Source organism: Zootoca vivipara, chromosome 16 (genome assembly GCF_965207765.1).
Source record: "Zootoca vivipara chromosome 16, rZooViv2.hap1.1, whole genome shotgun sequence".
Lineage (NCBI taxonomy): Eukaryota > Metazoa > Chordata > Lepidosauria > Squamata > Lacertidae > Zootoca > Zootoca vivipara.
The window spans coordinates 28301767-28322534 of record NC_142599.1 but is presented as its reverse complement, the minus strand read 5'-3'; the positions used below and the strand labels follow the sequence as shown (position 1 = coordinate 28322534).

At 47.4% G+C, this 20768-nt stretch overlaps 1 protein-coding gene across 1 annotated transcript; it reads left to right on the top strand.

The window, feature by feature from the left end:
* Positions 1 to 718: 718 nt before the first annotated feature.
* On the top strand, positions 719 to 18140 carry LOC118075870 (solute carrier family 22 member 6-A-like). Its single transcript, XM_035098230.3, has 10 exons — positions 719 to 1123; positions 4285 to 4388; positions 7634 to 7788; positions 9167 to 9335; positions 10478 to 10601; positions 11536 to 11654; positions 12999 to 13213; positions 14210 to 14318; positions 15260 to 15463; positions 17011 to 18140. The coding sequence occupies exons 1-10, from the start codon at positions 719 to 721 to the stop codon at positions 17093 to 17095; spliced, it is 1689 nt and encodes a 562-aa protein (XP_034954121.2). The 3' UTR covers positions 17096 to 18140.
* The last annotated feature ends 2628 nt before the right edge of the window (positions 18141 to 20768 follow it).

The following is a 20768-nucleotide window of genomic DNA, read 5'->3' as shown; positions in this document are numbered from 1 at the left end:
GGGATCATGGGAGTTGTAGGCCAAAACATCTGGAGGGCCGCAGTTTGGGGATGCCTGATCTAATCCCTAGCTCCATCCCTCTGCTTTGTAGCCACCACTAGTCCTCCTCAAAGCAAACCCGCTGAGATTAATGGGAATAACTGAATTCCATTCATCTCTGTAGGTCTTCTCTGAGAATGACTTAGCGCGATAGTTCTTGTTAGGTCACCCGTGTGATGTAACACGCCAAGGTCCACTGCTCCAGTCCACTTCCCCCTTTCCCAATAGATGGAGCATCTTCCATTTAAGCTGCCACCGCCCCCTTGGAAACTGCTCTCAGGGGTAAAAAATTAACTGGCCCGAAGCTTTTATACAAAGTGCTGGCTTTTCAAAGCACATGGATCGGCCAGGAGGGTCCTATATACTAAAGGCATCTTCTCAGCATCAGTACGTAGAAGCCCTGTTCTTAAATTCTCTTGGGAATAAAGGAGAGCTGCAGAGAAGAGCAATATTATTGATAGGTGAAGGGAAAAGCAAAGGGCAACCACGGGCTTTTGGTGATTTCGGGCCACACCATCTGGGAACTGTGGATTGCCACGTTTCTGCCTTCTGAAACACAGGAGGCCAGTTCTCTGTGAAATCCCACCAGCGTGCGGAGGCTTGAATTCCATCGGGGTCTCCTGGGAGCCCCTCTCCTCTGCCTCCGGGGAACTCTGCTCGGCTGACCACCAACACCGCCATGACTTTTGCAGATATCCTGGACAACTTGGGAGGCATGGGCCGCTTCCAAAGGATGTCCGTCGCCTTCCTGGCCATCCCTCTGATGTTGCTGGCCAACCACAACCTCCTGCAGAATTTCACGGCAGGGATCCCCGAGCACCACTGCCAGGCCCGCATCACGGCCAACCACACCCGCCATGCCAGCAACCTCACCCAGCAGCTGGGAGCCGAGAGCCTCCTCAGGATTTCCATCCCAATGGATGGGAACAAGAAGGCAGAGAAGTGCCGCCGCTTCGTCACCACCCAGTGGCGGCTCCTGGATCCAAACGCTACCCTCCCCAGCAACGCCGCGGTGGACACTGAGCCATGTGTTGATGGGTGGACCTATGACAGGAGCATGTTCACCAACACCATCATCAGCGAGGTGAGAGAGAGAGAGAGAGAGAGCAGCCATTTATCTGGACCATCCTTGAGAGAGTGGGGTTGAGGATAAGTTGCTGGGAGGTCCATCGTGCAGTTGTAGAGCACCTGCTTGGAGTGCAGAAGGAGTGTCGTCCCCTGCCTGAAACCCCGGAGAGCCACTGCAAGTCCATTACATGGACCAGTGGCCTGATTTAGCAGAGGGCAGCTTCCCAAGCTCCTTTGTTAAGAACCACGAGGTCTAGAACCTTAACTTTTTAAGAAAGGAAAAGGAGCATACAGTATATTATTTTCATACAGAAGGTCCCTGCTTCAATTCCCAATGGCATCTGGAAAACCATGGAGAGCCATTGCCAGTCAGTGCAGCCAGGGTTTCCCAAACTCGGGTCTCCAGCTGTTGTTGGACTACAACTCCCATCATCCCTAGCTAGCAATGGTCAGGGATGATGGGAACTGTAGTCCAAAAACAGCTGGAGACCCAAGTTTGGGAAACCCTTGTGTACACTATACTGAGCCAAATAGACCAATGGTGTAACTTGATGTAAGTAAGGCAGGTTCCTGTCCTGCTATGGACAAAAGAGGCAACAGTTTTTCATAGAGCTGAAAAGAGCCGTAGGGCTGGAGGAGATACAGTGGTACCTCTACTTACGAATAACTCTACTTACGAATGTTTCTACTTATGAACGGAGCTCCATCCGCCATCTTGGATGCGGCTTAGATAGGATTTTTTCTACTTACGAATTTTTAGATAGGGTTGCTTCGACTTACGAATTTTTTTCTCCCAATGCATTCCTATGGGATTCGACTTACAATTTTTTTCGACTTACATATGTGCGTTCAGAACGCATTAAATTCGTAAGTAGAGGTACCACTGTATTAGGTTTGCGTTCACCCTTTCATGTGAAGCTCCCTAATTTGTACTTCCCGAAACAATATGCAAACCCCTAAGCAGCTGTCCTTCAAAATTCGCAGTTCTCCAGAGATTTGGATGCTGTTCACTTGCCAAATAATGTGAGCAAAAATGTGTGACTCGGGGGAAGGCGCACATAAAAATCCATCCATTAGTGGAAAGAGCATGCAATATTGTATTATATTAGGAAATTGCTTGCAAAAATGTGTACATTAGGCAAAATTACATGCATAAATATGTATATTAGGAGAGAGAGTCACACCAAAATGCTGATGAATTCTAGAGAGCCCCTTTAAAAGACAAAAATCAGAACAGATGCTCAATCAAGACTGAACATTTTATATTTTTGGCAATAAACCTTATGCGAGCAAATCAGTTTTTGTACACCTCATTAAATTTTGTAGACCCAAAGCACCTTATAGCAACAGATCTGTCAGGGGTGTCAGCTATAACAACCAGAGGTTCAGAGTGTGTGGAGTCAAAATGTAACAGTGAAAGGGAGGGATTTCTTCACATCTGGCACATAATGCTATGGTGTTTTCCAAGCCTATGAATCTGTATTTCAGTGTCTACAAGTGGGACCTGTACTGTAGCAAAATATCCAAGCTTCCTGCCAGCCATGCCTTTCCTCAGAGATCCCATCCAATCGGCATTGGGTCCCAGTACGTTTCTGAGTACAATTCAAAGTGTTGGTGCTGACCTTTAAAGCCCTAAATGGCCTTGGTCCTGTATACCTGAAGGAGCATCTCCACCCCCATCGTTCTGCCCGGACATTGAGGTCCAGTTCCAAGGGCCTTCTGGCAATTCCCTCCCTGTGAGAAGTGAGGTTACAGGGAACCAGGGAGAGGGCCTTCTCGGCAGTGGCGCCCACCCTGTGGAACGCCCTCCCATCAGATTTCAAGGAAATAAACAACTACAGTACAGTATCTGACTTTTAGAAACAGGTAGGTAGCCGTGTTGGTCTGAGTCGAAGCAAAATAAAAAAATTCTTTCAGTAGCACCTTAAAGACCAACTAAGTTTTTATTTTGGTATGAGCTTTCGTGTGCATGCACACTTCTTCAGATACAGTACTGTATGCACACGAAAGCTCATACCAAAATAAAAACTTAGTTGGTCTTTAAGGTGCTACTGAAAGAATTTTTTTTTTACTTTTAGAAGACATCTGAAGGCAGCCCTGTTTAGGGAAGTTTTTAATGTTTAATGCTGTATTGTGTTGTTAATATTCGGTTGGGAGCCTCCCGGAGTGGCTGGGGAAATCCAGCCAAAAGGGTGGGGTATAAATAAAATGTTGTTGTTGTTGTTGTTGTTGTTGTTGTTGTTGTTGTTGTTGTTGTTGTTGTTATCATCATCATCATCCCCCAATCTACCCTCCAAACATCAGCTAGCATGCTAAGTCCAAACTGGACTACTGTGGGGGGGGGGTGTTCCTCTGAGCCAGATTCCTCCCTCCTTGTGCATGGATTTTGGATGCATGAGAGAGCGAGGTTCCTTTTAGTACGTAGGATGAATCGGTAGCATCAGAAACATGTTGGCACCTATTTGTAAATGTACAAACGAATAAACAGCTTCTTTAAATAATGGCTTCCCTAAGTTACTCCTTTTAAATATATAAATAATTTTTATTAAATTTTCCACTTTAACAATCCAATCAAATGACTTTAAATATTCCAAATTATACATATACATATCAAATGATCCAAATATTCTGCCAAATTATAGATTTTTGGGGGGGGGGGGACTTCCCATGTTTCAAATTTCAGAGGGCTCTAATCATCATCATAGTTCTACTGCATTTCGTAATCATTTTCGGTGGTTCCTCTTTTTCTTTCTGTTGTTACCCTTCATTCTTTCGCAGCCTCTGAGTTGTTCCCACAAGCGAGTTAAAACAAACAATGATGTGTTTCTGTGTGGATTTTATGTCTATGATTCCCTTCCCTAAGTTACTCCTTATGCCCTTTCAGCACTCTACCTTGTTCACAGTTATATTATCTAAAGGGGGGTATTTAACTATGATCAGGATTGCAATGGGTCATTGTTTTCAGCACCTTTGTAATGAGTCATTGTTTTCATTGCCTTCACCTAGAGCCCAAAGTTCACCACAGAATTTTTCCTTTGGGACACTGGAAACAGATTCCACAAGGAACTGAAAATAGGTTTCCAAGCTCAGAAATTAAGCCCCGCTGTGAGGCTGCCTCAAATGTTATGCCCACTTTTGTTCTCAAACAGCCTCTGCTTCCCTCCCCTCAATTTTTAGTGGGATTTGGTGTGCGATTCCCGGACCCTGAGGCAGATGGCCCAGTCCATCTACATGGCCGGAGTGCTGATCGGATCGGTGCTGTTTGGCAGCCTCTCGGACAGGTGAGGTGCAAGGCCAGTTGCCATGGCTATGAACAACGAAGCTGGATGAATCCCCGCCCCTATTCCCCAGTTCAATCTGTGGGGGTTGGTTGTCCTCCTTCCTCTGGGGTATAATAACAGCTCTTGAAATCAATGTGGTTTGGGTTGTGGGTGGGGTGGGTGGGGGATGTGGGTGTGGCCACCTGGATCAAGGGGTGGAGCCTAAAGCAGGTATTATGGTGAAGCCAGTGGGCCTGTCAGGCTTCAGCAAAGCTGAAAGGTTAAACTCTCCGCAAGTCCAAATACCTCTCGGAATCCTAAAGAGCTACTGTGGGCAGGGACGATAGTAGCCCCAAAACTGTCATATAATTCTACTCTGTATTGATCCAGAGCAGATTCCAACGTATAGTTAGCAAAAACTTATAGTTAGCAAACGTATAGTTAGCAAAAACGTATAGCTACCCTGTTTCTCCGAAAATAAGACGTAGCCATAAAATAAGCCATAGCAGGATTTTTAAACATTCAAGGAATATAAGCCATACCCCGAAAATAAGACATAGTGATAGGCGCAGCAGCAATGCTGGCCACGGCAGGAGGAGGAGGGAAAAAATAAGGCATCCCCAGAAAATAAGCCATAGTGTTTTGTTTTGTTTTGTTTTGTTTTTGAGGAAAAATAAATATAAGACGGTGTCTTATTTTCGGAGAAACATGGTAGTAAAAACTTAACCACGTTGCAGGATTGCCCCCCTCCAAAAAAAAGGCCAGAGGCAATTAATATTTTATCCAGCAGAGCTTTACTGCTACTGAAGGTAAATGAACATAATGGTCACAAATACATTCAGGATTGGTACTGTCCACAAGAAATCCAGTTGCAACAGACTTAACTTAAACTTACAATAACTTATAATAAGATTAAACCTTAACACTGTACAGTGGTACCTTGGTTCTCAAACTTAATCCATTTCAGAAGTCCGTTCCAAAACCAAAGCGTTCCAAAACCAAGGCACGCTTTCCCATAGAAAGTAATGCAAAATGGATTAATGCGTTCCAAAAACAACCCCTAAAACAGCAATTTCAAATGAATTTTACTATCTAACGAGACCACTGACCCATAAAATGAAAGCAACAAACAATGTACTGCAGTCACACAATCAATCAATCAGTAGCTTGTTAGGGAGCCTTTATTAACCAGGGCTCGTTCCCGTGTGGTTTGTGCGGTGCAAATGTCTTTGAGGCGATCCAGGGGAGGGGTACGATAGGACGGGGTCCTCTTGAGGATAGCTATCACTCTGGTTGCCCAAACGAAGCCTCGTTTGGGTGCCCCCCCCCCGTGAAATTCCCTAACGAGCTGAACTGGGTTCCACACAGTCACAAAAACAAAAACAAAAGAGCCACAAAAACAAAAAATGCAAAATAAATTGCAAAAACAGACAAACCTCAGCATAACACTCAAAACAGAAGTGTCACACTTAAATTGGAAGCGTAACACCCAAAACAGAGCACGTTCAGCTTCTGAAAAAGTTCACAAACTGGAACACTTCATGGGCGGGCGGGGGGGGGGCAGCAAAAATAAAATAATTTAAATCGTCCTGCTTCACGGTGGCTGCAGCTGAACTGGAGACGCGTCGGGGTCCCGCAAGAAGAGCCTGAAGCGGCTCAGCAAGGCACAGCGGCATCGCTAGCCTTCTGGCTGCCCGGGACAGCAATTCAGAAGGCACCCTGCCAGGGGGCAGGGCATCCGTCGCGCGCATAAAGGCTAGCGACGCCACTTGGAGGAAGGGACCCGCGCGAAGGGAAAGGAGGAGCAATGGAGACAGGGAAGCGGCTTCCTCCCCCTCTCCGTTTCTCCCTCCCCTCCTCGAGCTCCAGAGTGAGAGCAGCGCAGGAGTCGCGTCCCTAACCAGCCCAGCCCAGCCCAGCCCCGGTGGTGGTGGCGCCACTTACTGCTCCTGCCGGCTGTGGCCCGACGGCGTGCCCAACCCCGCTGGCCCCGACTCCGAGGGCTGCACATGGGCTGCTCCTGGCGGCTGCAGCAATAGCCCATGGCGGCGCAGCGCCTCAGCAGCTCCCGGGTCGGCGCGCCCTCGGAGCGCGCAGCAGACGCCGCCACCGCTTCTGTTTGGGCTGCAGCGGCAGCAGGAGCCGCGGAAAGGGGAGGGGGCTTCGCAGCAGGAGGCGGAGAAGGCGGAGGGGCTCTAAGCCGCAGAGCCAGGCCTTGCCCCCGGGGAGGGACGGAGGGAAAGGAGGGCGGACCTCAACTCGCGCCCCCGCCGGGTCTGGCGGAAGCGGAGGCAACTTGAGCGCGCAGCTGCTCGGCTGCTCGACCAGCCCTCCCTCTCTCCCTCCCTCCCTCCTCCTCCTACTCAGGCGGGGCAGCCGTCGGTGGAGGTGGCGAGGGGGCACCGCGCTGCCCCCCACAAAGTGGAGCCCCTGCCTCCCCTATTACCCCGCCCCTGGCCGCACACGTGCGCTCTCCCCCTGGGCGGCGCCCAGGGTGAAACTTCTTCCTGGAGTCAGTTTCACCTGGGCTCTGTAGCCCCGCCCATGTTCCCACTTTGTGGCCCCTCCCCTCCCGTGCCTTGGCCCCGCCCTTGAATGACCATGGCTCCCCCCCCCCTAGTTTTGATCCTGGGTACGCCCCTGGACACTTACTTCTGGGTTTGCAGTGTTTGGGTTCCAAGTTGTTTGAGTACCAAGGCGTTTGAGAACCAAGGTACCACTGTATACAGAACACCACACCAGAGATAGAAAGAGAAAGTGAAACTCACTTTTATAGTCAGCACGACCTTGGCAGAAGAGATAAGAGAACCCATTTAAACCAGCTGTACTCAGCTTCTCTGAAGGAATAACCCAAACCTCATGAAACTTCTGCTTGTTTCTTTCACACGGAGAAACTTCCAGAACCCTCTTGAATTAAGTAGGATAGGAAAGATCTCTACACATAAGGCCAATACTTTCTGCATTAAGAAATGCAAACTGGCAAAAATATCAGGAGGGTCCCATCCCTGCAGTGAAGAAGGGAGGCGGGCCGTAGCCAAATGGAAGAGTATCTGCTTTGCACACCTGAGCTCCCAGTTTCATCCCAGGTGTGTTCAGGTAGGGTTGGGAACCTCCCCTGCCTGAAACCCCGGAGAGCCAAAGCCAGTCCATCAAGACAACAGAGACCTAGACAGACCAACGGCCTGATGTGGTATATAAGGCAGTTTTTTTTTACATTTTTACTCATCTTAGCTTCACATTAATACATGTTCAACCTCATCATTTAGGTTTGGCCGGAAAGCCCTCATCGTCTGGAGCTACCTGCTGATGGGGGTGGCGGGCACCTCCACTGCCTTCGCGCCAAACTACGCGGCTTACTGCGTTTTCCGCTTCCTGTGTGGAATGGCCATGTCGGGGATAGCGATTAACTCCGTCTCGCTGTGTGAGTACTTTGATGCTCCTCTCTCGCTGGCTGAGTCCTCAAGCAGCCCTTTGTTGGAGATTTATTCCCCGTGTGCAGTCATGTGTTTATTGTCTATCATATGACTGTATGAGCTTTGATACCACAGGATGTGACGCAGACAGGATGTTTGTCTTACTGTGTTCCTGAAGTGGAACTGTTATCCTTTGTTCTTTCTCTTTGCTGTCTGATGCTAGAGAGAGAGGGAGCCATGTTACAGCGCTCGGTGTGTGTTTATATGTAAATAAAGTAGATTAGCCAAGATGCTGTGCTAATCTACTTTATTTACATATAAATAAAGTTCTGTTATGCAACTGCGCAAACCTCTGCGGATCTGTGAAGTGTGCTGATGTCTTCTGGCATCAGTCGCTGTGATGTTCAGGCTGGAGAATGCTTAAGAAACTCCCGAACGATTGCCCAGGAGGGAGGGAAACATGCCAGTCGGGCATGTGTCTCTGCCAGGGTCCTACTCGTGAGTAGGCAACCTCCTGACACCCTTCACAAGCCACCTGAGGAAACCAGGCCCACTTCCATTTCATCCTACAAACCAGGGATGGGGAACCTCAGGTCCCAGGGCCAAGTGTAGCTCTCAAGGCCTGACTAACTGGTCGCCGTGACTCTCCTCAGACACACACACACACACACCCCACTTTCCCTCGGCAATACCTTTCACTGGCCCTGAGGAGTTTTTGCCAGCAGGGAACGTGCCTTTGCACTCTTGACAATGCCTCTTGCTTGTGGATAGTTGGTAGAGCATGAGACTCTTCATCTCACGGCCATGGGTTCGAGCCCCACATGGGGCAAAAAGATTCCTGCATTGCAGGGGGTTGGGCTAGATGACCCTTGTGGTCCCTTCCAACTCTATAAGTCTACGATTGTCTGGATGGAAAATGGAGAGGGTGTGTGTGTATTTAGAAACAAGCCTACTTTACAAGGATAAAAGTTTATATTTTAACTGTACTAAGCTAGCACTTCGACACATTTTATTTTTGTATTTTGAAACATTGCCCCCAATTTGAAAAGAACAACCTACCCCTTTTTAATCTACGTGACTATAACAGCTCTGTGTTTCGGTGCCCTGTCCACTCAATCAACTCCCATGGCACTCAATCAACTTGAATTTCGGTCAACAGCTCAGGTTAAAAGGTGCACCATGGGGAAAAGAAAATGATACCCTAGCTAGGCAACTAATGTACGACTCCTGCCCTGAACAGCAAGAATCACGGCAAGAAGGTGGTACCCATAATTGTTACCTGCGCACTTTTATCATTTTTACTCACCCTGCTCCTCTGACATCGGTTGCCAACCTGAAAAAAAGCAGCATTAAAAAAATATAATGTATCCTTTTCTCCTTCCCCAGGCATGGAGTGGATTCCGACCAAGTACCGTGCCATTGTTGGCACCATCAATGGTTACTGCTACACCAATGGGCAGTTCATCCTGGCTGGAGTGGCGTACGCCATCCCTGGTTGGCGCTGGCTGCAGCTGACAGTCTCCCTGCCTTTCTTTGTATTCTTCCTCTACTCCTGGTAGGTCAATGTGGTCTGCTGGCAGTGGCGCCACCAGGGCAGGACTTTGGGGCAGAGAAGCCCAAAGCACAGCAGCAGGAGCGGGAGGGCTCAGGCCGCCAGGTACATCAGGGCTGGCTTGACACATTTTGCAGCAAGTTAAGTAATAGACATGGCTGGGTCTTGCTCGCTGCAGGTCCCAATCCCAAACACAGAGAGCGGAAGGTGCTCCAAGCTCACCGTGGGTTACTCTGCATTTTCAAATCGGTCCCAGTATATCCCTCCAACAAGGGCGGGGAAACATTTTGGCCCAAGGGCCACAATCCTTGTGAACAACTTCCCTGGGGCCACATGCCAGTGGTGGGCGGGGCCAAAGGGAAAAGAGGGTGCGGCGGCAGGTGTGAATCTTACCTTTCTCCAGGAGGCTATATTTCAGCCATGCCAAAATCATACGTCTCCATCCAGGCAAGCAAGAGGCACAATCACAGTTCGAGGACAAATTCTAGCAGGCAGAAGCAGTCAAGGAGTGGTGGGACGCAGAGGAATTGTGGGAGGCACAAGCTGGGGGATCCCCAAGGGGATGAAGGCTCAGAGCCCGAGGAGTGGTGGTGGGATGATAAGAGGTGGACAGAGGGAGCAGACAGGGAGGAGGAGGTGTCGGAAGCAGAAGAGGTAACAGGGTTTAGTGAGCAGGGAGATTCGGTGGCAGAGAGAAGTCCAGAATTGGAAGCAGGAGTGGAGGGAGGCCAAGAGTCAGAGATGAATCAGGCTGGTGAGGAACGCAGGGTGTCTCTCTCTCTCCTGCTGCTGCTGCACCAAACTCCCCTCCCCCATGGTCTCCCAGGACCAGAAGAGGTATGAAGAGGGAAGAGCAGAGATAGGCACACTGGTGTAGTCTCAGATTGCTTGGGGCGGATCTGGGAGAGGAGGGGACTTAGACAGCTGTGGGAAGGCAGAGACATTCAGCCTCCACAACTGCCTCATAAAGGCAAGACCAACTGAAAAGAGCGGCTGTGCTCATTAGGCCTGGCTCCCCTGAGCAGGCATTTCTTCTGATGAAGAGTTAATTTCACATACCCCATCGCTGCTCCCTGCTCTAGCCATTCCTTCGTTCCCTCAAAGAGCTACTGAAAGAATCCCCTTTCCTTGTGTTTGGCCTGCAGGCTGTTTGTGGAGTCGGCACGATGGCTGGCAATTTCAGGAAAACACGAGCGGGCAGTGAAAGGCCTCAAGAGAGCCGCCCAAATAAACGGGAAGAAGAACGAAGGAGACAAACTTAGTGTGGAGGTACAGCACGCTGGGGATGCAGGACAAGGAAGAAATGCAACTTTTTGCACAGGCACAAAATTAGCAAGCAGCCATGTGCGCAACAGCCTTAGCAAACTAATCAGTATACAGTAGTTCAAATTCAGGCCTCCCCTGAGGACTGGCTGCAGTTGGCTGTGATGGAAAGGTACTCTGAGCATGCTCAGAAGTATTATTTCATATATCCCTAGGGCTCAGCCATTTCATTTCACTTCATTCCGTTATTTATTTTTCATTTATGAATGTTGCCAAAGAAACTCATATTTAGTGGGAATGTGCTAACCATGAGATCGTTTGGCCATATCATGAAGGGAGGTTGGTGAGTCCCTCATTTACCAACATATTTTGATGCTTTCAACTGTTTCATTTCACTTTTAATTTGTATGCCACCTTTCTATATATGCTATGCACAAGGCAGATTACAGGCCAGAGAAACAATGAAATCTACAACAGAGATCACACGTCCTATAAAAAGCCTATCCAACGCAAATAAGTAATAATAAAAATAGGTAAAGGTAAAGGTAAAGGGACCCCTGACCATTAGGTCCAGTCGTGACCAACTCTGGGGTTGCGCGCTCATCTCGCATTATTGGCCGAGGGAGCCGGCGTATAGCTTCCAGGTCATGTGGCCAGCATGACAAAGCCGCTTCTGGCGAACCAGAGCAGCACATGGAAACGCCGTTTACCTTCCCGCTGTAGCGGTTCCTATTTATCTACTTGCATTTTGACGTGCTTTCGAACTGCTAGGTTGGCAGGAGCTGGGACCGAGCAACGGGAGCTCACCCCGTCACAGGGATTCGAACCGCTGACCTTCTGATCAGCAAGCCCTAGGCGCTGTGGTAATAGGACTTTAAAATAAACAGCTTATATCTGTTCCCTGCTTGGTGTATCCCAACTTTGCTCTCCTCCTGCTCAGGTTTTGAAATCCAGCATGCAAAAGGAGCTCTCCTCTGCCACCAAAGCCAGCCACGGCATGGCCGACCTGGTGTGGACACCTGCCATTCGCAGAATCTCCTGCGGGGTCTCCTTTGTCTGGCAAGTGCCTTCTTTTCTTCTTCTTCTTCTTGCTGGAGCAAAAAATACAAAACTGGAACACAAACTTTGCCCCCCCCTCCCAAAATGCAATGTCAGGGACTGGCTGGTTGAAGAGGAGCGCTAGGGAGGCTCCAACCAAAGAACGCCCCCAGGAAAACAGCAGAGGACGGAGGCTCACAGCCAAGATTGTGGTGGTGGGACTCTGAAGACAGGTCAGAGATGAAGGGAGGCTGGGGAGCCAAGGAGCAACAGGCTTGAGGGAAAGAGAAGAGCCTGAGGCAGAAAGCCCTTCCAGAGCAAGACAGGGTACACACACAGAGAGAAATCAGGCTCTGGACCTGAAAGAGAGAAGGTGGAAAGGGCAAAAGCTGCACCAGCTTTGCAGCAGCTGCCGGGTCCCTCTGCTTTGAGCTCCCCTTCCGCTTTGACTCCAAGGCCATGCAGGGCTTTACATGTAGCCAAACAGAAAGCTCAGAAAGCCCATGGGCTCACCAGAGTTTGAGCCAGTTTGGGAGACATCCAGAGGAGGAGATTTAGGTGGGAGGAGGAGGAGCCAAGAGCTAGTCTTGGCAACGTTGCCACCGAGAGCAGCCATGCCTGCGCGCTCCCTGTTGTATGCTATTTTCTTGAGTCAAAAGCCAGCTTTACTTTGAGTCTCTGTTCTAACCTGCCAATGACCCAGCCCTGACATGCAAGCAAACAATTAGGGGATGCAAAAAAAGGGGGGGGATAAGGAGAATGCAGTGGAGCTGAATGAATTATTTGCATCTGTCTTCCCAGTGGAAGGTGTAGGGTGGATGCATATACCTGAACTATCTTTCTCAAAAAGGAAGTCTGAGGAATGGGCCTTTTCAGTGTTGGCTCTCTGCTTGAGCAATGCTTTCCCTAGGGAAGCATGCCAGGCACCAGCATTCACGCATCTCTGAATTTGGAAAGGCAGTTCTTCAGCTGGGTAATGTGTTCACACATGCACATACGAGGGCAAAGTGTGCACTAAAATGCCTATATTAGTGAAAATCACATACAACCCTGTATTCTCCAGGGGGAAATTGCTTTATGAAAATATGCTAAATCACATACAAATGCGACTCTTTGGAGAAATCCACACTAAATGGCTGGCGAATTTTCGCAAGATTGCTTAAAACTAAAATAAAAACCTGTAAACTGATATGGAAATGTGGAGAACGGAATTTAAGATTGGAAAGAAAGACCTGTCAGAAACTGAAATCAACAGATTATTGGAATCCGTTTCAGACAAGATAGGAAGAGGTTTTGCACTGTTGGGAAGCAAGGAAGTTGGGGGCGTGTTGGTTGAGCATTCTGACTTGTGACCTGTCACCCCAGGTTCTCCACCGCCTTTGCCTATTATGGGCTGGCCATGGACCTGCAGAACTTTGGCTTCAACATCTACCTAACCCAGCTGGTCTTCGGTGCTGTTGACTACCCAGCCAAGCTGATCTCAGTGCTGACCATCACGTTTGTGGGCCGCCGATTCTCCCAGGCTTCTTCACTTATCCTGGCAGGGCTTTGCATCCTGGCCAACATCTTTGTGCCTTCGGGTGAGGATCTTGTTATGAGTGTGGCACAGAAATTGGTTAGTGCAAAGATATAGTGCCTCCCCTCTCCACTGGTCTCAATCCCAGGCATAAGAGTGTTATAAGCAAAAAATCTGCCCTTATTCCCTTATGGGGTACACAAGAGCCCTTATTGGGTTCTCCATCGGTCGGAGAATATAACAGAGGCCAACCAGAGAATTTTGAGAAGCAAAGCCTTTATTTTTGCTGTTGCAACAGGGTCCTTCCCCTCACGCAGGAGAACAAGGAAGGAACCCCAAACAAAGGTGTCCTGCCCTTAAATAGAAATTTGAAATTGGTTTCAGCCCACCCCCCAGAAGCATCACCCATATGTCACAGAAGGGGTGTAGCCCAAGACCACCCTCCCTAAATTCATCATAGATACATCATGAAAGGGGAGGTCTGGTGGCAGTAATCTGAGCGTCCTGGACCCTGCCCCCTGCCCCCGAAAACTAATCAAGTAAAAAAAAGAGAGATATTTGCATTTCCCTGTTTCCCAGCCAAGTTAATCACACCCTTTTGTCTGGTACTCAGGTATCAGGATGCCAGGGGATTATCACTTTAATTACTGAGACAATGAGAAGGTTTCTTCACCCCCCCTTCTCTCCTTTCAGAGAAACATTTGGTCGTTTTTTGGGAGAATCAAAATGGTTTTTCAGGCCTGTCTTCCTGTACTGTTTGCTTGGTACATTTATGTACATGTTTATGAACAATTATAATATATATAACCTTAAAATTCTTACAACAAGAGCAGCCCTGCTAGAACAGGTCAATTGTTCACCCAGTCCAGCATCCTGTTCTCCCAGATGCTCCAATGGGGAGCCCAAAAGCGAGACCCGGGCAACTCTTCCCTACCTCCAGTTTCCAGCTATTGGTGTTCAGATGCATATTGCCTCCAACAGAGGAGATTCAGCACAGCCATCGTAGCCTTATCCTCCGTGAATTTTGGCTTCTGACTGACAAGTCTCTCTTATTTCTTAGATCTGAGCAATCTGCGGATGGTTTTTGCTGTGATCGGCAAAGGCTCCCTTGCGGCCTCCTTCAACTGTGCCTACATCTTCTCTGGAGAGCTTTTCCCAACTGTGATCAGGTGGGTCAAAGGGAGTCTTGGAAACCTACAGTGCAAAATTCGGAGAACTGCGGATTTTGAAGGCTAGCCGTGTTTCGGTTTGCGTATTGTTTTGAAAAGTGTGTATTAGGTAGATTTGCCTTTAAATGAAAATGGAACTTCTCCTTCATCCCTATTGAAAAGTGTGGAATTAATTAATGATTAACAGGAAGACATACAAACGTCCCATAAGCAAGTCATGGTGAATGCATTGTTGTATAGTCTCCCTGCCAACAAATCAGAATGAAATGTTCAGGAAAGCTGTCTAACCGCCCCTTAAGCTTTGTGTGAGCAAATCAGGATGACAGCTCAACAAACAGGTCATCTGGAAGAGCCCTGCATTTTTATTTTGTATCGTGTGATGCTGCCCTAGAAAACTCTAAGCCAGTGGTGTCCAAACTTTTTTCAAAGAGGGCCAGTTTTGATTAAGTGAAGGGCCTTGAGTTGCTAACCTTTTTTTAGGATTGAAGTTGTTGAGGTTTTTTTACCCCAAAGTTGTTGAGCTATTTTTAGGATTGAAGAGATTTTTTTTAGGGTTGAAGTTCTTGAGTTTTTTTAGGATTGAAGATGTTGAGGTTTTTTTTAGGAGTTTACCCCAGGAAATAAACTGCCACGGGGGCCTGATTGAACTGACCAGTGGGCCGGATTAGGCCCCCGAAACAGACTTTGGACGTGCTTGCTCTAAGCAAACTGACGGACATGCAATCCACATTCAAACCAGAAGCTCTAGAACAGGCATCCCCAAACTTCGGCCCTCCAGATGTTTTGGACTACAATTCCCATCTTCCCCGACCACTGGTCTTGTTAGCTAGGGATCATGGGAGTTGTAGGCCAAAAATCTGGAGGGCCGCAGTTTGGGGATGCCTGCTCTAGAAAGAGCTGAAAACTACAAATCTTCACGCCTGTTTCCTCTCCTGCCACAGGCAATCGGGGATGGGCCTAGGGGGTACCATGGCCCGTGTGGGCAGCATGATAGCCCCTCTGGTAAAGATGACTGGGGAAATATTTGCACCGATGCCGCTGATAATCTATGGAACAGCCCCCATCATCTCTGGCATTGCTGCCTGTTTCCTACCAGAGACCCGGAATGTCCCACTGCCAGAGACAATTGAGGAAGTGGAGATACGGTGAGTTTCAAGACATATCTAACGTTTTGGGGCGATTTCTGCCCTACAGGCCCTGCTCTCAAATTGGGCTGACTAAGGAAGAAAGCAGAATTCTGTATAATACTCAGAGACACTTAAAAATTAAGCGCACCCCCCTCTCTTTAACTGGCAAATGTATAAGACTTTTAGGCTGGAATCCTATACACATTTAGTGAACAGTAAACGCTGTGGGTTAAACCACAGAGCCTAGGGCTTGCCGATCAGAAGGTCGGCGGTTCGAATCCCCGCGACGGGGTGAGCTCCCATTGCTCGGTCCCAGCTCCTGCCAACCTAGCAGTTCAAAAGCACGTCAAAGTGCAAGTAGATAAATAGGTACCACTACAGTGGGAAGGTAAACAGCGTTTCTGTGTGCTGCTCTGGTTCGCCAGAAGCGGCTTTGTCATGCTGGCCACATGACCTGGGAGCTGTACGCCGGCTCCCTCGGCCAATAACGCGAGATGAGCGCCGCAACCCCAGAGTTGGTCACGACTGGACCTAATGGTCAGGGGTCCCTTTACCTTTACCTAAATGCCTTGTGAGACATCTTTGGAAGAAGAAAAGGCTAAGGAGAAACCCTACACAAATCTGAAGTCTCTAAGATGGTTAGATGGTGCCTTGTGTACCTCCTTCCTGCAACTCCTGCAGCCAAGTGTATTGCTCTGCTTTCCTTTGGACCACATCAGTGAGGCCAAGAAGGTCAGGTCGTCTGGGCAGCCCAGGACCTCCATCCACACTGCCAAGTCTTCCGCCCCACGGAAGTCACTTTGGTGCTGCTAACGTAGCGGCTTGGCACACTCCGTTGACAGTCAGGTGTCAACAGGTCCCCTTGATCCTCAATGATCCCGCTGAGTAAGCATATGTATCATCACTCTGTTGATTCCCACCACCACTCCAACAATACGACCAAGGAAATGAAGGGCAAGCCAGTCCAGGATGAATGGAATGTTATGAAAGGGGTGGGTAATACCGTGTTTCTCATATTATAAGACACGTCTTATATTTATTTTTTCCTCAAAAAAACACACTATGGCTTATTTTCAAGGGATGTCTTATTTTTTTCCTATCCTCCTGCCGCGGCCGGCATTGCTGCTGCGCCTATCACTATGTCTTATTTTCAGGGTATGGCTTATATTCCTTGAATGATTAAAAATCCTGCTATGGCTTATTTTATGGGTATGTCTTAAAATATGAGAAACAGGGTATGTGGGACCCTCGAACTAATTTCATGTGGCCCTCCGCACGCTGCAGGACTATTCCGGTGGGCTTCCCAGAGGCACCTGGTTTTTCACCCTGAGAACAGGATACTGGGTTGTGGAGGGCATTTGACCTGATCCAGCAGTTGGGCCTGCATCATGTTCCTGTGTTCTTATGTAGACCTTCAGATGCTTTAAGATGGCTATCTTGTCACCTCTTCAATGGTCCCTTCTCCATGATAAACATAACCCTAACCCTTTTCCTCATAGGGCATGATCACTCTCCTTGCTACCTCCTGTATTGCTTATTTCTGTTCAATCACTCTTACTTTTAAGGTCAAGACCCCTCCGAGAGGATGAACAACAAATGAAGGTTCTTCTTGCCTCCACCAAGTCTGATCCCATCAAAGATGGCAGCTAAGAAGACAAAAGACACAGGGGCTTTTTCACTCCAATCTCACCTGCCCACCCCAGTCTTCAGTCTCTAGGCCCCTCCCCAGGTCCTCTAAAAGTTAAATCTCAGTGGGGAAGGAACTGATGGAAGCAGTGGGATATGCATACACCTACTGTACAGGCATATAAATTTAATGTGCTCGCGTGGATGCAAAATTTCACTGCACTCTCTCCAGTCATAAATTTGGTTCTCCACATTTCTGCACCAGGGTTCAATTTATTTATTTTTCAAAAGCCTGCTTGAAAATACATCAGCATTTTATTGTGAATTTATCCTGATATACACATTTTTTATTCAATTTTGCCAAAATAGATACAGTTTTACAGTATAATGTGTTTTTGTATGCTACCTTCACTAATATATGCATTTTTATGCACGCTTTGCCCTAGTATATGTGGTGTGTGTTTTTTTTACACATCCCTTGGCTGGAGAACTGCACAGCAAAATCTGGAGAAGTGTGAATTTCAAAAAGAAGTGGCTGTGTAATGATTCATGTACTGTTTTGGAAAGTGCGGGTTAGGGTTTGTCTTTAAATACAAACTGATTCGGTTTCGTCCCCCATCCCTTCTCAGGGATGATGGGAGTTGTAATTCAGTAACATCTGGAGGACCGCAGGCTTCTCACCTGCCAAAGCTATTCAGGGATACACACTGCAACTTGACTTGACTCCACACTAGGCAGCCTCTGACTGAACTAGAATTCCCGCGGCAAGTTTGATTCTGTGTGTTTAGGGCTCAATTGGAACCAGGATTTCCTTTCGTACCTGGTGCGTAATTAACGGAACAAAGTTTGGAAGATTGCCAGTTGCTACTGATGAAAATGGTTACTGTGCTTATTGCATTGTATGCAGCTGAGATTTGCGAAGAAATGTCAGGCTGTACTTTCTGCATCCTGTGGCCTTTGGGCCCCACTGTTTACAGTTTTCTCTATACCCATGTGCGTGTGTGTCGGCTGTGGGAGGCCTTTTCATGCATATGATGCCGTAATAAATGTGTTAGCCTTTAAAGCGCCACAAGGCTCTTTGTTTCATTTTGCATTGCTTTGCTTCAACGGACGGCATTTTCGTTTTGCACGGCCAGTCCTCTGGAAACTGTAATGATAAATCTGCAGAGATGTCAGTGAACTCTTAGCTCAATCCATGGCAGCCCTCGGTGCTTTGGATAAAGGGCTGATCTAGACAGAAACATAGAAAGGTATCTGATATGGAGGGCCCCTCCAAACTGGCGGGCTGTTGTTTTTGTTGGAAATCACTGGGGAATACCAGTTAATCCTGAAGTCCCATGTGTGTGGGGGTAACTACAAAGAAAAAATGGCTGGGGGGAAAGGGTGCGAGGCATGACCCACTCTTTAGCAAAATCAGTCCCTAGCAGAGTTGAAAACACAGATTTATGCAACATTTTGCAGGGAACTAGGCAGAGGGCCTTCTCGGTGGTGGCACCTGCCCTGTGGAACGCCCTCCCAACAGACGTCAAAGAGGAAAACAACTACCAGGCTTTTAGAAGACACCTGAAGGCAGCCCTGTTCAGGGAGGCTTTTAATATTTAATAGATTATTGTGTTTTATTTTTCTGTTGGAAGCCGCCCAGAATGGCTGGGGGGGCCCAGCCAGATGGGCGGGGTATAAATAAATTATTATTATTATTATTATTATTATTATTATTATTATTATTATTTGCAAAGCATGGGAAATATAGGTCGTTAGAGCTTTAAATATGCCACTATTTTTAAATAATAATAATAATACTGTTTTTATTTATTTTCATTCTGAGAAAACAATTGTTACAACAGTAAGCAACGAGTAACTTGCCCTGATAAAACTACAGACTTTTATCATGCCATGTGTTAAAGTTTCATTTTATTACTCCAAGAGATCACGCCACATTTCCCCATGAGCGCTGCGTGGATTCCTGCCACGGTCTGAACAATTTATGTATTCAATAAACATTTGCCGTGTTATAAAATGTGCCAGTATTAAGCAATTAACATTCTCCTCCACCCCTTTTGGAGTGAATAGACCATAAACGTTAGCAAGTTTAAATGCCTGACTCATGCGTTGTTCAATGCTACAGCAGAAACAACAGAGGTAACATCATCTTCAGCAGTACAGGCAGTCTCTCTCTCTCTCTCTCTCTCTCTCTCTCTCTCTCTCTCTCTCTCCCCCCCCCCCCCCGGTTATGTTAAGGTTACCAGATTTTTTTCAATGAATATCCGGGGACACTTTTCAACTTCAATGGATTTTGTATGGGGACTGATTCGTAAATCCGGGGACTGTCCCCAGGAAACAGGGACGTCTGGTAAACTTAGGTTACGTTCCAAGGCACCGTGTGCATCAGTTAAATTGCGTATAATTGAAACCTACAGCAGAAATCCTGTCTGCCAGGATACCTGATAATGGTCCCCAATTGCATTACCTGGGCAGTCTGGCCGTTCTTTTGTGATGGCTAATACTTTAGTTACTGAATCGAGGTCACAGGCTCACCCCATTCATACACAAATACACCCTTAAGACAGGATTTGTAAGCAAAAGGCAATGGGGAGGATTTTCCATTTCCTTCCTCCTTGCAGAGAAATATTTGAGGTCAATTTGGGAGAATCAAAATGGCTTCAGGATTGCTCTCCTGTATTATTTCAGACACGTGGTTTATATACTTATGCATGTTTTTGCCTTGTACATTTATGAACATTTAATTTATATTTGAGACCTTAGAATTCTTATAACACTTCCATAAACTCGGTTTTAACAGTGAGTCTGTAAGTGACTGTGGAGGCCAATTCTGGATCCACACGTCCTTCCACTGTGGGGACATAGGTTTCCGGGTGGGAGTTCATCACGGTGAGGGTTTACCAAGCGTGCCTTCCTCTTGGAACGTTTCTCCCTTTCATCATGACTTCGAGTGTCTTCAAAGCCCACGACACCTTTGGTAAAGGCTGATCTCCAATTGGAGCGCTCGCAGGCCGATGTTTCCCAGTTGTCTGTGTTTATACTATATTTTTTTAAGATTTGCCTTGCGAGAGTCTTTAAACCTCTTTTGTTGACCATCAACATTACGCTTTCCATTTTCATGTTGGGAATAGAGTTAGTACTCTAATGTGCGTGTCACATAAAGTGTAGCAGGAGTTCAGAGATGTGGCTGCCAGTATGGCTACCAGAATGCTGCCCCTTTAAAATCTCACTCCCGTCAGTGCCTCCCATCAAGCACACCCCAAGAAAATTATTGGTTGTGCTGTAAATTGAGGGCATGCACCACCCAGAAAGGATAAATTCATAACCTTTTCCTCTGAAGTAATAGGGTTTTTTATGAATGGAAAACCTTGTTTATGAATGAAACTCATGTCAAATGATCTAGTAAACCCAAAAGTGAGCAGTGTTTGGGCCACACCTCACCCCCAGCAGCCACCTCCGGTCACATAGCCAGGAAACTAGGAAACCCCTCAACTAGCTGGAATGTCTTCCAAGTTGGAGAGGGTTGCTTGTCCACAGAAGAGGGAACTGTCATTTGCTTATCAAAGAGGGGAAATTGGGCAAGAGCAAGAAGAATAGATCTGGGAGGGAGAAGGAGATTGGGCGTTTAAATGCCTGGAGAGGGGGATAAAATGTGTCTGAATTTGAATGGCGGTTCAAGACAGGCAATTCACAAAGT

Coding starts and splice junctions, on each gene's coding strand:
- LOC118075870 (XM_035098230.3), top strand. CDS start 719: ATGACTTTTGCAGATATCCTGGACAACTTGGGAGGCATGGGCCGCTTC. Junction 7,789..9,166: donor GATTAACTCCGTCTCGCTGT/GTGAGTACTTTG, acceptor CTCCTTCCCCAG/GCATGGAGTGGATTCCGACC. Junction 11,655..12,998: donor TGCGGGGTCTCCTTTGTCTG/GCAAGTGCCTTC, acceptor CTGTCACCCCAG/GTTCTCCACCGCCTTTGCCT.